Here is a 21,275-nt window from a genome sequence, read left to right on the forward strand (position 1 = left end):
ACAAAGTGTATGTTCAAATACATTATTATTATTATTATAATTATTACTAAAAAAAAGCGTTTCGCGCTCAAACAAACAGACGTGACTGATTATATTCAAAAATGTTTTGTTAAGTTTTAAAATAAAATTTGTTGGGAAATTTTGTTCAATGAAAACAGAGAAACAGTCAACGCACGTGGCCACAAAATTCATAAAATAAAGCCCTATTGTTAAACATTGTTTATCGTCCTATTTTTTCAAAAGCGTCGGTAGGGGGCGGTTCTTTTTTCTAAGGTAGGTGTGAATATATCAACACAGCCAAAAATACAATATAACAGAAGAAACAAATATTATTATTATTATTAGGATCAACCAACATTATTGTATTACTTTTGACTACCATTATTCAATTCATTTGTCAGGTCTGATTTTTGGTAGTATATTCATTATTGCAAAAGTATACGGTATGTTGGGCCAATTTTCTGGGTTGAGAGGGGAAAATAAACAATTAATTTTTTCTTTTAAAGAAGATTTTTTATGTTTGTACGCGAACGTGTTGCATCATTTATTGATGTCATTGAACTTGACAAGACTGGAATTATAATGGAAAGAACAAATCTACATTCTGTGTTAATAAAAATAAATACTACATGATATATTATTTCTTTTCATTAAGACAATAAAATGATCCAGTTATACGGTTGTGTTTTTTTTTCGAATGTTTGCAGAATAAACCACCTAAAGTCTTCTCGGATAAGGACTATAAACCGTAGGTCCAGTGTACATCTGGCTCATGTGCACTTTAAAGAACCTAGTACATCCTTCGAGACAAGTAGGGGGTTACCCCGGTGTACTAGTTCATTTATTCATACACACACACTGTCGTGGACAGACGTATTGGCGCCGTAGTTGGCTGCCGATGTCACAATGGGACCCTTAGTGGAGCAGTAGCCTTCAACTATGAAGTTTGCTCCTTAAAATAGAAGAAGAAGGTATCCTGTATTTGAAGCAATGGCAGTGTCGTTGATGTATTGGCAAAAACAACTCAACAGTAAAACACAATTCCGAAACTAATAATAGTCTGTTATACTTAAGTATAAACATTTATTTTATTAGTCAAGCTATCTAATACTAATTTTAATCTAACTAAGCGTCTTTGTAAAGTCTGTGTAATTCAAGGTTTGGGGAGCTTAACAAATTGCAATTATAAATTATAATTTACAAAAACTATTAAGTGTAAATAAATATAATAATAAAGTATATAGTAAATAAGAATAACAAAACTATGAATGTTAACAAGTTATTAGAAAATAAGGTTGAAATAACTGTGCTATAAGCTCTCTACATGTGAACCTTAACCCTGGTATAAGCATTCAATATAACAATTAATTAATTTATTGTTTTTTACATGTTTTGTTCAATATGCCATTTTAATTTCACCTAATACTTTGACCAAAAATTGGATGGGAAAAAAAAATAATTTACCTGAAAAAATGTAATTTCATGCAAAAAAATAGTCAAATTTGCTGCCAGCCAATGGGGTTTTTGGTTGAGTTTATTTTGTCATATTATAAGTGAAAACATTATTTCTACGGAAGTAATCAAATTTATTGAAACTAAAAAATGGCATATTCAAAGTCTGATTTTATTAATCTTCATTTTTCAAGTTTTTTGGGGACAATACATCTTTAATAATGTAATAAACTTTGTCAATTAAAGATTTCCTTTCGAAGTAGAGACAACAAAATGTCAGGCAAAAATGCATAGAATAGGATACAGTGTACGCCTATAAACAAAAGTAATTAATTGATAATATATAATTATTTTATTTCGGTATTACGAGTCTTAAGCACTGTATACACTTCACCTTAATATAACATTTACATATCTATACTTTAAATAACAATAAATTAACGCACTTTAAAAGTGTTATTATATAACACATACTATAACTGTTGACGCATGCGTACAAAAGGCGTATCATAATGCATCAATGCATATTCTTTTTAAGCGTCACACTGACGACAATATTTTCTATGACGTAATACCATTTTTTTTTTAAAGCTACGTTAGTTACACTAAACCTAACATCTTCTAAATAAAATATTTATTACAATTATTACATTCTATAAAATATTAAAGTAAGCATTTTAAAAAACAATTTTACGGTATGTATTAGTAGTAAATGTATGTTTTGTATAAAATGTTATGTAACCGCCACAACCTTTTATTATTCACTATTCTGTGTAAAAAGAAATATAAATCAGTTGATAAATTAATTCGACACCGTACGTGTCACGTGCTCATTTTACGTAGTATATAAATTTACATTGTCAAGCCTGTACAGTTTATAATTGAGGTTTGGCTTTAAATCGTTGATTTCGCAGTTTGATCGTTTAAATGCTGGAATGTGATATTCTACACAAGAATGGTCCTTCATATGTTCCCTGAATACAACCTTTATGGTGTTTTTTTAATGATATGGTGACCACTATATCTTATACATTGAGTATTAAATATGCTATTTAGACATCAAAGTTTTACATCTTTTTGTACTTATTCAATTTAAATGTTGATAAATAAACGTAATTCTTACATCCATGTTAATCGGTCCTGTCATGTGTTTCATTTCAATAAAAACGTAGAAATTATTGTATAGGCCTATTGTTTGAAGGTTTGCACGGCGAAATCAAATGTGGATATACATTTGCGGTGCACCACGTATTTTAGTTCTGAAATAAAACTGTTGAGTTTCTCGACGTTTCGATCAATATGCTTTGATCGTCCTCCAGGAGTGAGAACATTTATATCAACAATAATATTGTACTTGTCAATAAATACATATTACGTTCGAATTTACCTCGATTGTTTTATCAAAAACATCTACTCATCCCGAGGTAATTAATTTCATATTTTACAACCTGTACGAACTGCATCAGAAAAAGAGCGGAATGAGTTGTGTTCGATGTTGTGAGAGAAATGCTCCTGTCACTCGGCCGCAACATAAGTTGGGGACCCTTCATGAACGCTTTCTGTCAAGCCGTCTGTTTAGTCGAATGTATGGACTTTACATACGATGTATGGGGGTTCGATTCCCATGGGCAACTGTTTTTACCTTATAGTGAGAGAGATTATTTAGAGGGTTAGGTTTAATTATGTTTAAGAAGTAGGTCGGTTTCATATAAGGTCCCCAACTTATGTAAGAAAAAATCGCCACCCAACACTCTTGGAAGGCCTTTGTGGAAGCTCAGCACATAAAATATCAGTTTGGATTCAATGGAATAAACTCAAATGACAACACTACAAATTCATATCTGAGAGGATGTCCCTTGCAATGGATATGTTAACCAAGCGGCTGATATATTTGGCAGTAATAGGGGACGGGCTTTAGCGGGGAGGTGTTGTATAAGGGCTTTTAAATAATAACGGTGTATGGCGTCTGTCTTCTATTTCCCGGAACCATTAAAAGTAGGCCTAACATTGACTGGCGATCTGAAGTCAGCGTAATAACCGGAGATAAAACGCATGCGTTTTGATACCAGACGTAGAACGGATACGATCAGACATCAGTGCCCATGAGATCTTCCGAATGACTGTCGCTGATGTGTGTCATGGGAATCTAAACACGAAGAAACACAATGTTTATAATATTTAATAATAGTAAATTGACAATCTGCTACAACTTAAGCTCTGTCTACACTATAAAACTTTATGTGACAACAAAATGTTATGTGCCCATAATATGGATATGATGATGTCATATCACTACCACATTTGGGCATATCACTACCATATTTGTGCACATCACACTTTTTTGTAAAACTAGTTTAATAGTGTAAGACCAGATATTCTGAGCTTTACAAAATGTTTTCCATTAACGAATATATTCGTGCGAATCGAACATTCTTGAGTTGTGATTGGTTGCGCATTTGTCCACGTCACAAAAAGTAGATTAAAATGTTAATACGTATGCTCATTAGTGAACACTCGATTCGAGCGAATAAATTCGCCTAGTGGAAAACCGGCTTAAGATAATGACCTTTTAACCTTACCTTTTCGTAACGCTCTTCGTCCGATTCCTTTCGCACAACGCAGTTGGTGATGGTATATGCAAGAAGGGCTAAGAACTTCAAACACAGAAACATACCAATGAATATATACCGATATCGTTCAGCATCGTACAGCAGACAATCGCCTTCTTTCTCGCACGAGAAATCACGAATCCAACAACCAAATTTGAGAACTGCTTCTAAATAAAACGGTGCTGGTATAAAGCCTGAAAGCGAAACATGACAATTCGAATTTTGAAGTAACACAGCATAGAAAACTAAAATTTTGAGCATTAAGAAAATAATAGAAGGCAACGTTGTTAGTGGAAGTCGTACAATACCAGACCTATCCGCTTTACTTTACTATATCAAACAAATAAAGTTGGACAAGAGTGCAACAGAACTTCAACCAAAACAAATCCCACATGTTTAGCATTCAATGAGCAAACGGCAAAGGTTATATCATTACCCCAATTACACATAAACAAATTGTACATTGTATCTCAATGAGTTACAACGCTTTCACACGCTAGTTTTTTATGTGTGTAGCGACGTCGAGTAAACAAAAATAATCAGAAATATACTCATGCGTAAATACAACTTTGTTAAGATTACTGTCTTGTTTTGAGATTTACATCAATGTTACATTTTGTAAGGATTCTGTATGTGTGAATCTAGCATATGAGTGCAAAAAAATAAGATTACTTAAAACTGGGGTTTTATGAGAATTTCCTGTCAAATTGGATCATCGGCAATTCATTTTAACTTCGATCTGATAGTTTCACTTACCGAATACTCTTAACATGAGCGACGTTACACCTACAGCCATTGCTCGATCGTATTGATGTACAGACCTATAAAACATAATATAGTAGGCCTAAGTAAGATATAGTTAAAGGGGAGTTTGCGACGACCGACGACCGACGACCAAACTAAGCCATGTTAATACATACGTGGGTGGTAACGGGACGATTCGGCCCTGATACGATTCGGCCCGGGACGATTCGGCCCTGGGACGATTCGGCCCGGGACGATTCGGCCCTGAGACGATTCGGCACACTTAAATTTATCGGCTTTGATATGCATTTTATAAGCATAAAATAAGCTTTTTTCCCCAAACTTTATTTTCAGAGAGACTATGGGGTAGTACTACTAGGAATAAAGATGCAATAAAGCAAACATTTTGAAAACATTGTCGAAAATGATCATTTTTTAATCACGCGAACGATGTAAATAAGTTACGCCCTCTGTTGGCCGCTTGGCGAATGCACGAAATAAACAAGGTTTTCGAAGTAATAAATTGAATATAAAATTACTTTTTTTTAGTAATTTATTATAATTATATTATATCAACATTGTCAATATCAATAAAATACGGATTGTTAAACACCTTTAAAAACTTGATAAATACCAAAAAAAATTAATATGAATTTGGTCTAAAGTGAGACGTTTCGGCACACAAAGTGGGATGTTTCGGCCCAAAGGTGGGCGTACGTGGATCCTCGTTCCCGACTTCGACACAGTTTTGATGGTTTCTAAGTATCGTCCAGATCGTATGTCTGGTTGCGACAAAGACAGTAATCATGCACTATGGACATATTTTCCGCAGCGCACGGTGTCTGTAATGCTGGGTTCCCACTAGGACGCAACGCAAGGACGTTAACGTGTTGACCAATGACAAGCGACAGTTCGAATAATCCATCGCCTGTGATTGGTCAAATCACTTTCGTCTCGTTACGTCCTTGTGTTGCGTCTCTAGTGACAACCAAGCATTAAGGGGCGTGGAACTGATCGTGTCGCAGCCACAGATGAACCCATGAGCTCAGCATTTTTCAGTGATGGGGGGGTTGTTATTTTAAAAGTGGTTCATTATTACAGACAGAAGAAAATAATAGTAGGCCTGTGACTTACCTGACAACAACTACAAAAGCAGGATTTCCCAAGATTGAGGTAATAAGGGAGAGCGCTACATACGCCCCGACAAACAGATATATTTTCTGGTCGCAAACTGGTTCAGGCTGACACGGGCCTTCGAATGCGTAACCACCAGAGGGGTTAATGCCATACGCCGGTTCCCAGTGTACACACTGACACGCTGTGTAGATCTGAGAAAACTAACATCAAATTCAATTTAGTATGTACAGCAGTCTCATTTTTTAAATATATGATACAATTGAACCGACATAGTTTTCCATCGCTCTGTAGAAACAGTTAACAATGAAAAGATAGAAGTTAATGTATAAAACGATTTCTAAATATCATTTACGTCGAATAAACCCAGTACCCGCCGTTCACCGGGACTTCATGCATTGGTCGATTTAACGTTCGTGCCTCTCTACAGCCTCCAAACGAAATCTCGCAGATACTGTAAATTAAACTAGAGTAGGCCTACGGTAGAGGCTTCTCGAGAAGCTAATATTTTGCCAAAAGAAATAAGATCATTATGGTATAATGTTCGTGCCCTATTCTATGGATAAATGCAGGCTCTCTACATCGCATAAAGCCTGGTTCCCACTAGGACGTAAAGCAACGACGTAAGCAATTTATCCGAATTTTTGCTTGTGAGTGGTCAACACGCTTGCGTTGCGCTTATGTCCTTGTGTTGCGTCCTAGTGGGAACCAAGCTTTAATATCAATAAACATCTTACCGTTCGATTTTGAAGTTGAAAGACGTATTTGTACATTGACTCATGCAGTATACTCCGGCAACCCGCATGACACGGACTTACGTACGTGATGCCATTACCGTCACACACTGGTTCGTACACGTGATCATCACACCCACAGCCTTCGTTGCAATTGTTGGCCGTAGAAAAACTAAAATTATGAGTGTAAAACATCGTAATGATTACAACTGTGACGTCAACGTATAGTGTTTATCATGGAATTGTGTTTCCATTGAAATGATTTACAAACGAAAGGACACAATGGGTCTTTATACTTGGTTACCACTAGAGACGCAACACAACGACGTAATACAACGTAAAGCTTGGTTCCCACTAGGACGCAACGCCGTAACTTGACCAATCGCAAGCGATGTATTATCCGAACTGTCGTTTGTCATTGGTCAATTCGGTTGCGTTGTGTTTACGTCCTTGCGTTGCGTCTTAGTGGGACACAATCTTTAGGGATTTGACCAATCATAAGCGATGGATTTATTCGACTGTCGCCTGCCATTGGTCAACTCGTTTGCGTTTACGTCGCTAGGACACAGCGCGGGCCGTACGTCCTTGCGTTGTGTCGTGGGAACCAACTTTTACGCTAACAGCACCGTTTTAAATATGACATCACTTACTTTCCCAATGGTGCTGGGTATTCCGTCGTATAGCCAGCTATCTTCGGATTTCCACAACCAATCAGAATTAACAGTGGCGTACAGCAGACAGACACTACGCACATAAAAAATACCATCCGCGCACAACACTTTGCATCTAGCCTCCATTTTCTGACAATGTATCCTCCGATTATTTGACCAAATATGATGCCTGGTAATGATATGGTGACTAAAATATAAGGAGAACATTCAAGTTCAAGTTTTATTGTTTACACATAATACAATATAATACATAAATTATAATATATAATAATCAATAAATATAATTGTATGAGGAGGACGCATTAAGCCAAGGCTTTAAGTTTGGTCCTCCAGATAAATATATATTAAATTATTTATTTAGGCCTAAGTGAGAGAAAAAAAATCTTCTTTCATTCCTCTAATTGACAAATAAAATTAAACGAAAAGGCACAATAAAGAGAAGAAAAAAAAATTCTTCAGGCAATTGTAAATACTTAATGTTCTAAATAGTTTAGCTTAGAAATAAGTATTTGTTTTAAATTAATTTATGATGGGTATTGCTTTTAGATTGAGTTGTAAGTTATTCCATATAAGGTCCATTGTAAATAAAAGATGTTCTTCTAAGTAAAATGGTATGTTTTTCGTATATTAGGTTTTTTCAGTTGAATTCAAGTATTCTTATGATATCCGCCAAACCATGTTTTCATATGTTTCTGGTACACACTACGGCACTGATTAAGTACGATTCTAATACAGCAGCCTAACCATGTTTTCATATGTTTCTGGTACACACTACGGCACTGATTCAGTACGATTCTAATACAGCAGCCTAACCATGTTTTCATATGTTTCTGGTACACACTACGGCACTGATTCAGTACGATTCTAATACAGCAGCCTAACCATGTTTTCATATGTTTCTGGTACACACTACGGCACTGATTCAGTACGATTCTAATACAGCAGACTAGACTTAAAAAACAAAGACGTTCGCTAAGATGACGTAAGCATTATGTAAATTGAATTAAAACCTCAATCCGTTGGTAATTTAATGTAATTGACTATAGTTTTTCGATTGCATAGACATACACATAGCGTGTGTTTTACTGTCTTCCTCTTTGTTATTCTTTGTTTAGCTAGTAACAAATATTTTTAATATAAATGATGATGTGTTTATGATATTGCTGCTGACGACGATGACGATGATAATTATGATGACGATGATATGATGATGATGACGATGATAATAATGACGGTTCTGATGATGGTGATAATGATTATGATAATGATTATGATGATGATACCAATGATGATACCAATGCTGATTGGAGATGATAATGATAACATGGCGAGCGATTCAACGGATAGGCCTACATATTTTAAACGTATGACAGCTTAGCTCTTGGCGGCGAATGACGACGATTAGGTGTTAGGATATTAATAAGGTTATGGCTATAATAAAGATCACAACGTTAATAATATATTAAAGACGCCTATTATCATTTTACTGATTATACAGTACATAATATATAATTATGCCATTTCAATAATTATACCGACCAAAATATAAATCAACTAATGAATAGCATGTCGTTATAGAAGCGTCATCAATTCAAATCCCAACCACAATAACTAAGTCACGTGATACCATTAATTTATATTACGCTGAGCTGTATAATCCGCAAGTAGATAAACGACTTTTGGAAGGAGGAAGATCAACTCGTAAGAAAATGGAAAAATATGAAAGCTAAAACGTCAAAACGAAGCATCGGTAACACAGGTGATAATTTCTATACGACAGGCTGGCTATTAAAGTATACGAAACAATATACATATGCCTTTTATAACGTCACAATAATGTTTTATTTTCTGATTATTATATTGAGTAACATAATCATTTCTCTAGAGATTTCATACACATTTGTTTATATGCAGATAGTACCATAATACATCTCATTTTAAATTCGCAATTTTTCTGCGAATTTAATTTGAATAACGCTTCCTGGAATTGCAAGCATCTGAAAACACATTTGGCTGCATTAGTGCAATTTATTATTACAATTTAATGCGAAAAATATATTTTATATATACAGACACATACTGTTGTAAACAAATGTTTCCTCTCAGTAACCAGTACAGTAATAATTGAAACTAATTGTGACCTTTCTTTATTTTAGAATGTTTATACATGTTAAAACTTCAATTCAAAATTGATATTCCCAAAATCAGCCCAAACAAAGCAATATTGATATTTGAACCGACGGTAATATCGTAGCTGTGTGTGCACATCCGTGTTAAAACTATTGAAGTGTTTCCTTCAAACAAGGCAGTCTTGGATACTGAGCTCGCCTTGCCAAGATGGGAACTCGTAACAGTCCTTTAATCTTATGACTGGCAAATACCAACATTACTGTACTATTTACTTAATATCGGCGGCGCGTGGTGTGTCTGTTAAGGGGCGAGGAATTGATTGTGTCGCAGCCACAGATAAACCATATGATCTCCGGAGTTGGATTGCCTTTAACTCCTCAGCTTACAGCTACTATTGCAACGAATATATTATATTCCTCATATTAATATTCATAATAAATGCAAATAACTCAATACTTAATTAATAACTTGATTAATTTTAACCATGGGCAAATAAATCAATTTGTTCGTAGCTAAATCAAACACTTCAGGTTATTTACTGTAACTGTGAGCATCGTTATCATTTAGGCTTAGCAAACGTGAAAAGCAATTAATACAAGGAACTCATTTTAGATAAATCATTAAAACGAAAATATATTTGTTATTCTTATCATCATAAGTTTCGTATCATGTTCCAATACTGTACAGGTTTATTAATGGTGGGAGGGCCTAACTTAATTTCAGACTAAAATAAACTGCCTTGCAGCAACTTTCTGAGATACATCCAACAGCTTTTAGGGGATGAAGGAGGCACGATTACAACTGATAAGCTGTCAGAGTTAGCCAATGACCGTTGTGGCTGGAGAAAGCTAGTAGTCGACTGATTATGATGATGATGCAGTAAAAGAAAGTACCTTGCGCTAATTTTGTTATCTAAACTGTTGTTTTTGCAACAACTTAAGGATTTATACATACCAACTATTACTGCCGTTGCGTTCAAGTCGGTTTCAAACTGCTTTAACATATACTTTCCCGACAGAAAGAAAAAGCCAGAAATGATTGCCACCTCACACGTCAGACCAACCACCATTGACGTAAATGCTGCGTTCTTAAGCAGCCTGCCCAAGGAAAAGCAAAGGCCTACAAAATGAAAAACACAACACGTTATAAGGAGAAATAAACCACAAGAAGGCATTACTTGCGTAATTGTATCACGTTTGTTTAGATTCATATACCTTCAACAAAAGTATAATGCATGAGAACATATTCAGTATGAACGCGTGCTTAACACCAGTATATAATAGTAAGCACGTGTGTATAAATAACATTTACACACGAACGTCATAATAGTATTACGATCTGTCGATTAAATAAATAAGAAACTCGAAGTACACGTTTTCAATGACAATGGGTATAAAGAAATCAATAAATTACACTGTCTGAACGCGTGTGTAGTTAATGCGTTTAAGGATGTGTTTCCACATAGAACAATTTAAACACGTTATAGTAATAATAAAATAGATGAATAGAAAACTGCTGTAAGCTATAAGTGTTAATTTTTATTTAATGAAGCAATTTCTGAAATTAATGACATTTTAATACGATGTGATAAGACAATTATTGGAAAATTTGAAAAGGAATCGCTGTAGGCACACGTGGTTAATGGTTATTAATATAATACGTTTTACGCCAGTAGGTCATTGAAAAATAGTACTGTACTTTTCTGACGGTGTGGCTTATTGAATTTTCAATTTATTTGGTATTGGATACTGCTTAAATAAATGTCAAAATTATGAGATGACAAATGTTAAAGAAATCTACAATTAATATTGTAAATCTATAAGGTTGCGTATCATTATTATATATATATATATATATATTATATAAATCATTATTTTCATTTAGGCCTGGATATTGGGGCCTAGAGATGGGTTCAGAATGTTCGCCAGGGTCTACTGCTGGTGGACCAATCTCCATACCTCACATGATGAACAAGACCTATAGAGCGCGGCGTGACAGACGAAATACACGATACTTGTTTACAGACCTTTGAGACATCCCTTTTCTCCGGCGTTGTCTCGTTTCTTTACAATTAGCCGGTAAGCAACATCTTCTTCCCCATCAATATCGTCATCGTGTGCGTTGGGTAGCAGGCTCTTTGGGAAGAACATTAGCGGGAAACTTAACAAGATAATGAAACCACCGCCTGCCACGAACCCTAGCCACCAGGCTCCAACAGAATCGGTGTCACGTTCGTCACCTGCTTCTCTTGGCATATAAAATTCAACTGGAATGTCGAGGCAGAATTGCCAAGCGAAGTACCCTGCCATAGGTCCAACCACCAAAGCAATGATAAAGACACCTGTAATTAAACAAATTGTTTATTTTTATATACTTTATAACACTGAGCCAGTGAGACATGGTACATTATTATTATTATTATTCATAAATTCAAAATTAATGTAAATGCGCGTCAGCCTCGGTGTGTTTGAAATTACGAACAATACTGTGTTATATCAATATTAATTATACGGATTTGTTGAATTTACAAATTTATGGTATTTTCATTGTTTATTGTCAAACATGCTATCATCGCCTTTGCCAGAGTGTACAATACATATGGCATCAACATAGGTATATCAAGGCTGAATACGTTTTTTTAACAAAGTTACCATGGACATTAATAAGCTAATTATACAATTCACGAGTAAGCCACGGCTGAAAATTAAATTAGTATTGTTCATTTTTAACAGATGGGTAAATAACACATTCTTAGGACTTCTTAAATGTTTACCAATCATGTGTTTACTTATTTCATTCAAGCCTAGAGAGATAGGCTACAGATAATTTATTTTCGATTGAAATTCTCAGTGCGCTGTTGTTACACTAATTAGTGCCTAAATAAAAAGTGGCTTTTTAAATCATGTCGCATATTACGCGAGTACCACTCGCGTTCCTCGGCGTTTTTGCTTCAAATATCACACGATACCACTCGTGTTCTTGCGTTCATTCAATAACACGTGTATATAGGCTACTATTATACTCGTGTCACGTTTCCCCACCTTGACTTGCATTTTGTGTATTGTTTACTTTGTTATTATGGAAAAGAAGAGAACGTTCCTTTAGATCACTCACGTTTCCTGTCAAATATCACACGCGTACCACTCGTGTCTTCGCTAACATTCAAAGTGTAGGCCTATACGAGTCTCATTTTGTAAGCAACACCGTTGGGAATTTATGTAGTCTAGATTCCAGACGGAGTTTGGACTTAATATCATTAGTTAAAAGATAAATATTTTGACATATATGACGTTTCATACGTGAACTAGATCAAAAATCATCGAAATAACTACAGACTTGGGACAAGCCTATCTTGAATTGTGTATTGTTTATTTTGTTAAATGAAAACGAATGTTTTATTTAAATCACACGCGTATTGTCGCGTTTCCTGCCAAATATCACACGCGTACCAGTCGTGTCCTCGCTATCATTCAAAGTGTATTACAGTAGGCCTTCACGTCACGTCTCGTTTTGTAAGCTGTTGGCCTATGGTTTATGTTATTATGAAGCTAATACACTAATAACATTTTTATATTAGGCATAAAAGAAAAACATCTGTTTTATATTACCATGTTTATGAATACATAATTTTATTGGCTAAACGTAGGCGAGATTAACGAACGTTTATATTTCGTACCGGTAGGCCTTCTATATAATCATGCGTGTTTATAGACGTACGTCCATACACAAGACTGCAAAAGGTTAACACGCTTATTTTCATAATTATGTAAGATTTAATCAGATTTCTACTGTTGTATGCAAAAAAGCTTTTGACACGACGTCACATCGATCACGCGGAGATTTTAATTAAGGAAAGTTGACGGATGCTAATCGAATATTCCATGCTCATCTTAGGGATTATTATAAAAGAAAGAGTAATTAAAATGAAGCGTTGCAAAGGAAAAGTAATGGATGTTATAGGCAGAGTGTAGGAAAAGGTGTGTTACAGTATAGGAATTGTGTGGGGGAAAAGTGTTAGATGGAGAGAGTGATAGATATTATAGGAAGAGTGTAGGAAAAGAAATGTTAAAGGTAGAGTGTTAAAGCAGGTAACAAAAGAGCGTTACGATGAAGAGTGTTATATGGACCGTAAAGAGTGTGTTAAAAAAGGTTAAAAGGAAGTTAAAGGGTTTGAAGGTAGAATGTAGAGAGAATGGGTGTTTAAAGGGAGAGTGCAGATTAAAGGAGAAGTGGTGTTATGGATAAAGGGAGAGTGCAGGTTAAAGGAGGAGTGGCGTTAAGGATAAAGGGAGAGTGCAGGTTAAAGGAGGAGTGGTGTTACGGATAAAGGGAGAGTGCAGGTTAAAGAGTGAGTGAGTGGCCGAGCGGTTAAGACAGTGGAACCGTAATCACGTAGCCATAACATCGGCAGGGGTTCGAGGCTCACTCACTCCATGGTTCTGGTGGTAGAACGAGTCTTCTCGGATAAGGACTATAAACCGTAGGTCCAGTGTACACAACTTGCTCGTGTGCACTTTAAAGAACCTAGTACATCTTTCGAGACGAGTAGGGGGTTACCCCGGTGTATTAGTACATCACAGCCACTGATCACCAACTGGGCCCTCTGGGAGATCAGTCTTTGACTGAAGAGGTCACCCAGTATAAAAATAAAACAAACAAACAAACAAACAAAGGAGAAGTGGTGTTAAGGATGAAGGGAGAGTGCGGGTTAAAGGAAGAGTGGTGTTATGGATAAAGGGAGAGTGCAGGTTAAAGGAGGAGTGGTGTTATGGATAAAGAGAGTGTCAACTCAGATTAAAAGAACACTTTTAAGGAAGAGTATTAACGAAGAGTATTAAAGAAAGCGACAATCAAATAAACGATGTTAAAGAAGGAAAAGTTACCTATAAGAAATGTATTAATTAATAAATAAAGAGCATTTTTATAGGAAGACTTTTAAAGGAAGACTTTCAAAGGTTATAATATAAAGGTAATGGTTTCACAACGCTTGTGTGTCTCCCACGTGGTGTTGAATGAATATTAATCGAAAATTTAAATTATGAGTCATACCTACATCACCTACACGCGGAATATATATTTACGACTTATAACTTACCAACCACCATTGACGTATATGCTTTATCGATTCCGTCATCAAGATACATTACGGAAAGCGGTAAAATTGGACCTATTCCGATTCCGCACAAGACCTGACCGACGATGACCAACACGGCCCTTGACAGTTCAGAAGACGATACAAAAATATTATTTTCTGGACAATTATCATCATGTAGGCCTATTATTTCATGTGCATTATCGCCAGTGGCAGAGCATAACAGTTTGTTCGTAATTTCTCCGTAAATGTCAGTTAGAGGTATTGCTTCTTCGGTGGTGGTGGTGATCGTTGCGTTAGATAAGCCAACGTCAAGTTCGGAGATTGAGGGATCATCTTGAACAAAATGCGGTAAACCGCAACAGATGATGCCGACTCCGCATATGAATGCACCTAGACTGATCACCCTTGGTGGGTGAGACCTAGACCCACAATAACATGCAAATATTAAAGTAAGGACTGTCGCAGCGTCTCGAATGTACATAATGCATAATGCTGTTCCGTGAGTTATATCAAAACGGGTCTGTATTGCATTAAGAACACCGTCGTAATACGAATGCACTATAGCTCCGTAGGTTGCTATTATAAAACAAATAAGTATGGTGAAAACGACATGTCTGTACGGAGATCGACACTTCCGATTTCTAGCCCGTAAATTCCTAGATGCTGCACGGCTATTCTGTCTGTTTAGTCCTTCAAGGTGATAGTTATTATCCTCCACTGGCGGGCTGTAATGCCAACTGCTTCGGACTTCTAGCCCTCCTGCCTGTTCACTTGACATTTTAAATGAGAAACGGTGAGCGGGAAAAGCTGATCTAACAACGCGATTCAACGCCAGTATAATCTAATAAAAATTTACATCTGAACGCTATCAGAAATCAAACAAAAGCTATCCAATGTTTACCGTCCGTCCTTCCTTGAACAACGCAGCCTTCTCACCGTAAACATGACCTATAGTAAAGCAAGCCTGCATTAACTAACTCATCAGCATACCACTTGGGAGGCTAGACGCTGGGTTTGTAACAACACAAATGAAATCACATGAACATCGAAAACAACACAAAAAACCACTGCACATATGTGAATCCTATTAAACCATTCTATTGATGTAAATCTGCCGTGACGAGTCATTTATTGTACGGGAAGCATACGAGGCTTATGCATTAGACAATCCATTATTAGTTGCAATTGCTTGATACTTCTGTACAGTACGATTGACATAGATTCCCGTTATTTTGTTTTTCCAGTCATGCATACGTAACATTTATTGTTCGTGGTTGGTCATGGCATTATGATTTTCTATCACTTGCTCAATCAAATAATAAATGAATGGTTGCTCTTATAACAGCCAGTCCAACCTATATACACTGTTTTCGTATAGGATTTATTTAACTAGCTAAACTAATCGTCGCACGTATTGATGTAAATTAATGCACTCCTCTTGTGGTGGCGCAATTCGTTATAGTGTGTTCACACAAGAGGGGTATGGCGTTTTGTACTTTTTCGAGGTGCAAACAAACTGTGCACGAAACCACGGGGTTATAGGTACCATACACACCACTGAAGAAATGACCCAATCATGAATTAGAAATTAACAATATAAATTCTAGGAATGCAACCAATGGAAGTACATCAATCCGTTGGGTTTTATTCGTCTTATTCATCATTTCATTTCATTTTTTATTCGGTCTATTTCAGTATGTACATAGCAAAAAAAAATGAAAACCTAAGTGAACCTCTTGGCTCAACCCCAAAGTCAGTTTACACATAGAGATACAAAATACAGTTAGGCCTAAAGAGAATCAAAATAGACCGAATACATTCATGAACTTTTCTAATGAAGGACTGATGAATACATCTGGGATGCAATTAAACACCAACTTATCATCAGGCCTATTATACAAATTAACGAATCAAAATTTCCGCTGGAAAGATCAACTGACTTTTGAGAAAGATGGCTTATGGGATTTTTTTTATATTCGAAACCAGTATTCTCTATATTTTGCTATAGCCTAAACAAAACAAACTATCATATTATGTTTATATAAATGTATTTTAATATATCAATCCATTATTTAGAGAGAATACACGGGTCATCAGTATTAGAAGGATACCCTGAATGTTATTGGGACATTTTGAAAGGCGACTAAAAATCATTAACATTTTATTAGTAAAAAATACACCAAAACAATCGTCCTTTATGATATTGTGGTGATTATTAATCGCGAAAACATCGAATTGAGACTCTAGAACGCGACACTAGTTTATTCCTGATGCTAAATTGTAACCTAATTTTGCATTTACAACGCCCCCCTTGGTGATTACCGACCTACCAAAAAAAATGTATATATTTCACATTTAAATGTCATTTTCGGGCTTCATTGAAGTATTGTGGATCATCGAATTATTCCAGTTAGGCCTATATTCTCGACTCTGATGCATAAGTTGGGGACACTATAGGCCTATACATAATGAACCAATTGATGTGATTGCGTCCAGATATCTTAGGCCTACAAGATATGGATTTTTTTCAAATCTCTGACCGTTATTTACAAGACTTATTCGACTTACTGAGGTAAGTTTATACAATTAAGTAGCAGCTTTAAATTAATAATTTAAAAAAAACGGGTGTTGTATTTTGCATTCAGACTTAGGTCTGCCAGCATAATAGGCCTACATCTTCCAGGTGATAATATATCTGCGTAGTAACTCATGTCAAATGGCCGAGCGGTTAAGGCAGGTGCGCCGTTTACCGCGTACCTAAAGAGCCGCCCACCGGGCATCGTGGGTTCGAGGCCCACTCAGCTCCTAGTTCTGGTAGAGGAAAAGTTTTATAAACCGTAGGTCTAGTGTACACACAAGGCCTTGTGCACTTTTAACAACGCCATATACATGGCTGCAGTCGCGTGCACAAATGTTAGTGTTTACCGATCGACAGACCGACTGACCGACCAAGCGGCCATTAGACGGACTTAGGGCGCGTTTATACAACACGCTATTACACGCATATTCTACACGCCTACGAAAAGTGTGTTGTATAACAACAAAGAGATTCCGTGTAATGAGATTTTAATTGCAAAAAAGGCTACTTGGCTGAATCCTAAAATTTGGTGGATTCCCGGTCGCCGTTACCGTGTTGGAAGTGTCCTCAGGGTATATTTTGACCTCTTGTTAAAACAGGTCGTAATATCAATCATTGCTAACAAGATTGGGCCCATTTATTGCTGCTTCGCTGCCAGCAATCATCCTCCTACCACGTCTTTACGCCTAGCCTAGGGCCAACTCGTAGTGGTAGTAGGCCTCTATCGTTTCCCACTCCAAACAGAATAAAAAAAATAACATCGCAAAAATGGCATCTTCTTCCATAGTGTATAGATGAAACAATGAAACCCTTAAAATAACTTTTATTAATTTAAATGAACAAAGAACAAAATAAACAACAATGCAAACGTGAACGAATACAATATAATGAAAATGGTAAAAACCGCGCGAATACATCGGACAGCGAGGAGGCGACGATGATTGTTGACAACTCAGCCAATTCAAGCGCGATCAACGATTTGACCTTTTATCCTAGCATGCACTGCGTGTTGATGAAACTTCCGGTATAACACGGTATCGTGATTTCTAGTATAACAGCAAACGTTAAGGTGGGTTGACCTCGGTCCAAACAACACGCTAAAAATTAAAGCCGTGTTCAAATTTAGGGTGTTGTATAAACACGACCATAGTGAACTCTAAAAAACTCAGTTCGTCAATCGAGAGTAAAAAAAGTAATATAGTCCTTATCTGAGAAGACTCGTTCTATCATCAGAACCATGGAGCGAGTGAGCTTAACCATGACCGTAATTATGGCTACGTAATTACGGTGGTGTAAATGGATAGCTGACAATTCTAGTCTCCCCCTCAGTGTTCTCTTTTTATGTATCACAAAAATAAATAAATAAAACTAGAGTCCGAAAATTAGAATCTGCGAATTTGTAGGCCTAGTTGGCAAACTGGGACTTACAATTTGTGGTGATATATTTGAAATAGCATTAATTATAATTACTAGATGGTACGCTCGCTTCCTCGATGGTTCTCGAATATATAATAATTTCAGCGCTAAAAAACTGGCGATTTCAAATGTACGTACCGCAGGACAATAATACATGTCGTTTACAGGAACGATAAAATAGACACTGTGATTTATGTACTCAACTAAAATTAGCACCATGGGAATTACTTCCGAAAGAGATAAATTGTTTAAGTCAAATTTAAACAAACTTAATTTGTGTTTTGTATGTAACATAGGGTTGAGGGATGGGGAAGAGGATGGGTGGAAAGAGGAACAATTTTTAAATAATTATATTCTTTATCCATTTAGTAACGAAATATTAATTGTTTTCATGTTTTACAAATAATATACCACTAAACACAGTAAAACATTGCGATGTAATACTTTGTTGAAACTATCACCGTCCTACCTAGTCGATTGAAATAGTAGTACAATACATGTAACGATACATCACTACGACGTCAGACAATGTATATGTTTACATAATGTAAAACAATTTGTGAAAACCACCTCTATTCGGGGCAAATCATAAATTCGATTTAATCGTCAATAATTATTAAATTATCTAACTCAAGTTAATTAGTAGGCCTAATGGTTTTCAATTGTTTCTTAGAGCCAATTCATACTAAAGTTGGTTCCTACCCTACCCACCAAAGTTGTTCTGCGTTTAGGGCATGTGATGTACCGTAGGCCGACTCTCTACTGGTTTTACAACGCTACTCATGCAAGCAACAAGGGAAGATTACCCGTTAAAAAAAAATCTATATCCAACCTTTTTAGAAAAAACAAATGGATCGAATATCTGTAACAGTACTTGCCTTTACGACGCCTGAGGGAATATACACTTGTGGAACAGAGATGGGAATGTTCCATTCATCGCAAATAAATACATTTGTAAAAACGTATATAAAATCCATCAAAATAGTATTTTTTAAAGAAAATCGGCCTGTCTTCAACATTATGATGCTGTACTCGAGCTGTTCAACCGGTTTTCAGCGATTAAAAACAATTATCGTAGGAGGAGATAGGAAAATGCGAAGCATCCTCGTATTATTGTATGCGGGTATTTTTCAAGGTTGGACATGCATTAGACAGTGTATACAACGATCGGAAAACACCCCTATTTGGAGCAAATCGTTGAACCTAAATTCGTTTTAATCGTCAATAACTAATTATCGAACTCAATTCAATTAGTAAACAGGGTTACATCAGGTGGTTAAAATCAGTATCGAAAGTACGAACCAACTTTATATACCATCGAGTAAACATTCTAGAAATAACGCGCGATTTACCGAATTTTGCCCTTACGTAAATTTATATATAGACTAGATGGTACGCTCGCTTCGCTCGCGTACCATCTAGGTCGTGCCCACAGATGGTTCTCGAATACATAATAATTTCAGCGTTAAAAAACTGGCGATTTCAAATGTACGTACCGCAGGACAATAATACATGTCGTTTACAGGAACGAATAAATAGACACTGTGATTTATGTACTCAACTAAAATTAGCACCCTATTACTTCCGAAAGAGAAACTTGTCACAAATAAGACCAATTGTTTAAGTCAAATTTAAACAAACTTAATTTGTGTTTTGTATGTAACATTAGGGTTGAGGGATGGGGAAGAGGATGGGTGCAAAGAGGAACAATGTTAAAATATATTCTTTATCCATTTAGTAACGAAATATTAATTGCTTTCATGTTTTACAAATAATATACCACTAAACACAGTAAAACATTGCGATGTAATACTTTGTTGAAACTATCACCGTCCTAGTCGATTGAAATAGTACAGCACATGTAACGATACATCACTACGACGTGTATATGTTTATAATATAATGTAAAACAATTTGTGAAAACCACCTCTATTCGGGGAAAATCATAAATTCGATTTAATCGTCAATAAATATTAAATTATCTAACTCAACTTAATTAGTAGGCCTAATGGTTTTCAATTGTTTCTTAGAGCCAATTCATACTTAAGTTGGTTCCTACCCTACCCACCAAAGTTGTTCTGCGTTTAGGGCATGTGATGTACCGTAGGCCTATTCTCTACTGGTTTTACAACGCTACTCATGCCAGTGAGGGAAAGGTGATGATGTGGTTGGTTTAACTGCAATAATAAAGATTTGTACATACTATACGGCAAGTGAAAACGCTAGCTCATTATCCGTTTAAAAAAAATTATATCCAACCTCTGCAGCACAGATTGAAAACAAAAATGGATCGAATTTCGAGTATAAAGTACTGTACTTGCCTTTAACGACGCCTGAGGGAATAGACACTTGTGAAACAGAGATTGGAATGTTCCATTCATCGCAAATCAATACATTTGTATAATCGTATATCCAATCTATCAAAATAGTATTTTTTTAAGAAAATCGGCCTGTCTTCAACATTATGATGCTGTACTCTCGCTGTTCAACCGGTTTTCAGCTATTAAAAACAATTATCGTGGGAGGAGATAGGAAAATGCGAAGCCTCCTCGCATTTTTGTGGCGGGTATTTTTCAAGATGGACATCCATTAGACAGTGTATACCACGATCGGAAAACACCCCTATTTGGGGCAAATCGTTGAACCTAAATTCGTTTTAATCGTCAATAACTAATTATCTAACTTAATTTAATTAGTAAACAGGGTTACATC

At 36.0% G+C, this 21,275-nt stretch overlaps 1 protein-coding gene across 2 annotated transcripts; it reads right to left on the bottom strand.

The window, feature by feature from the left end:
* Positions 1 to 1,067: 1,067 nt before the first annotated feature.
* Positions 1,068 to 15,966, bottom strand: LOC140051067 (solute carrier organic anion transporter family member 3A1-like). 2 transcript variants are annotated; one of them, XM_072097300.1, is made up of 9 exons: positions 14,570 to 15,966; positions 11,501 to 11,815; positions 10,429 to 10,593; positions 7,324 to 7,531; positions 6,677 to 6,845; positions 5,940 to 6,133; positions 4,818 to 4,882; positions 4,032 to 4,255; positions 1,068 to 3,598 (listed from the first exon to the last, which is right to left on the bottom strand). In XM_072097300.1, exons 1-9 carry the CDS (start codon positions 15,345 to 15,347, stop codon positions 3,539 to 3,541), a joined length of 2,178 nt encoding a protein of 725 aa, XP_071953401.1. In that variant the 5' UTR covers positions 15,348 to 15,966; the 3' UTR covers positions 1,068 to 3,538. The 2 variants fall into 2 exon arrangements, with proteins under 2 accessions (XP_071953401.1, XP_071952639.1); XM_072096538.1 differs by having other exon boundaries at positions 5,940 to 6,142.
* Positions 15,967 to 21,275: the final 5,309 nt, after the last annotated feature.

This window comes from Antedon mediterranea, chromosome 1 (genome assembly GCF_964355755.1).
Source record: "Antedon mediterranea chromosome 1, ecAntMedi1.1, whole genome shotgun sequence".
In the NCBI taxonomy this organism is placed as follows: domain Eukaryota; kingdom Metazoa; phylum Echinodermata; class Crinoidea; order Comatulida; family Antedonidae; genus Antedon; species Antedon mediterranea.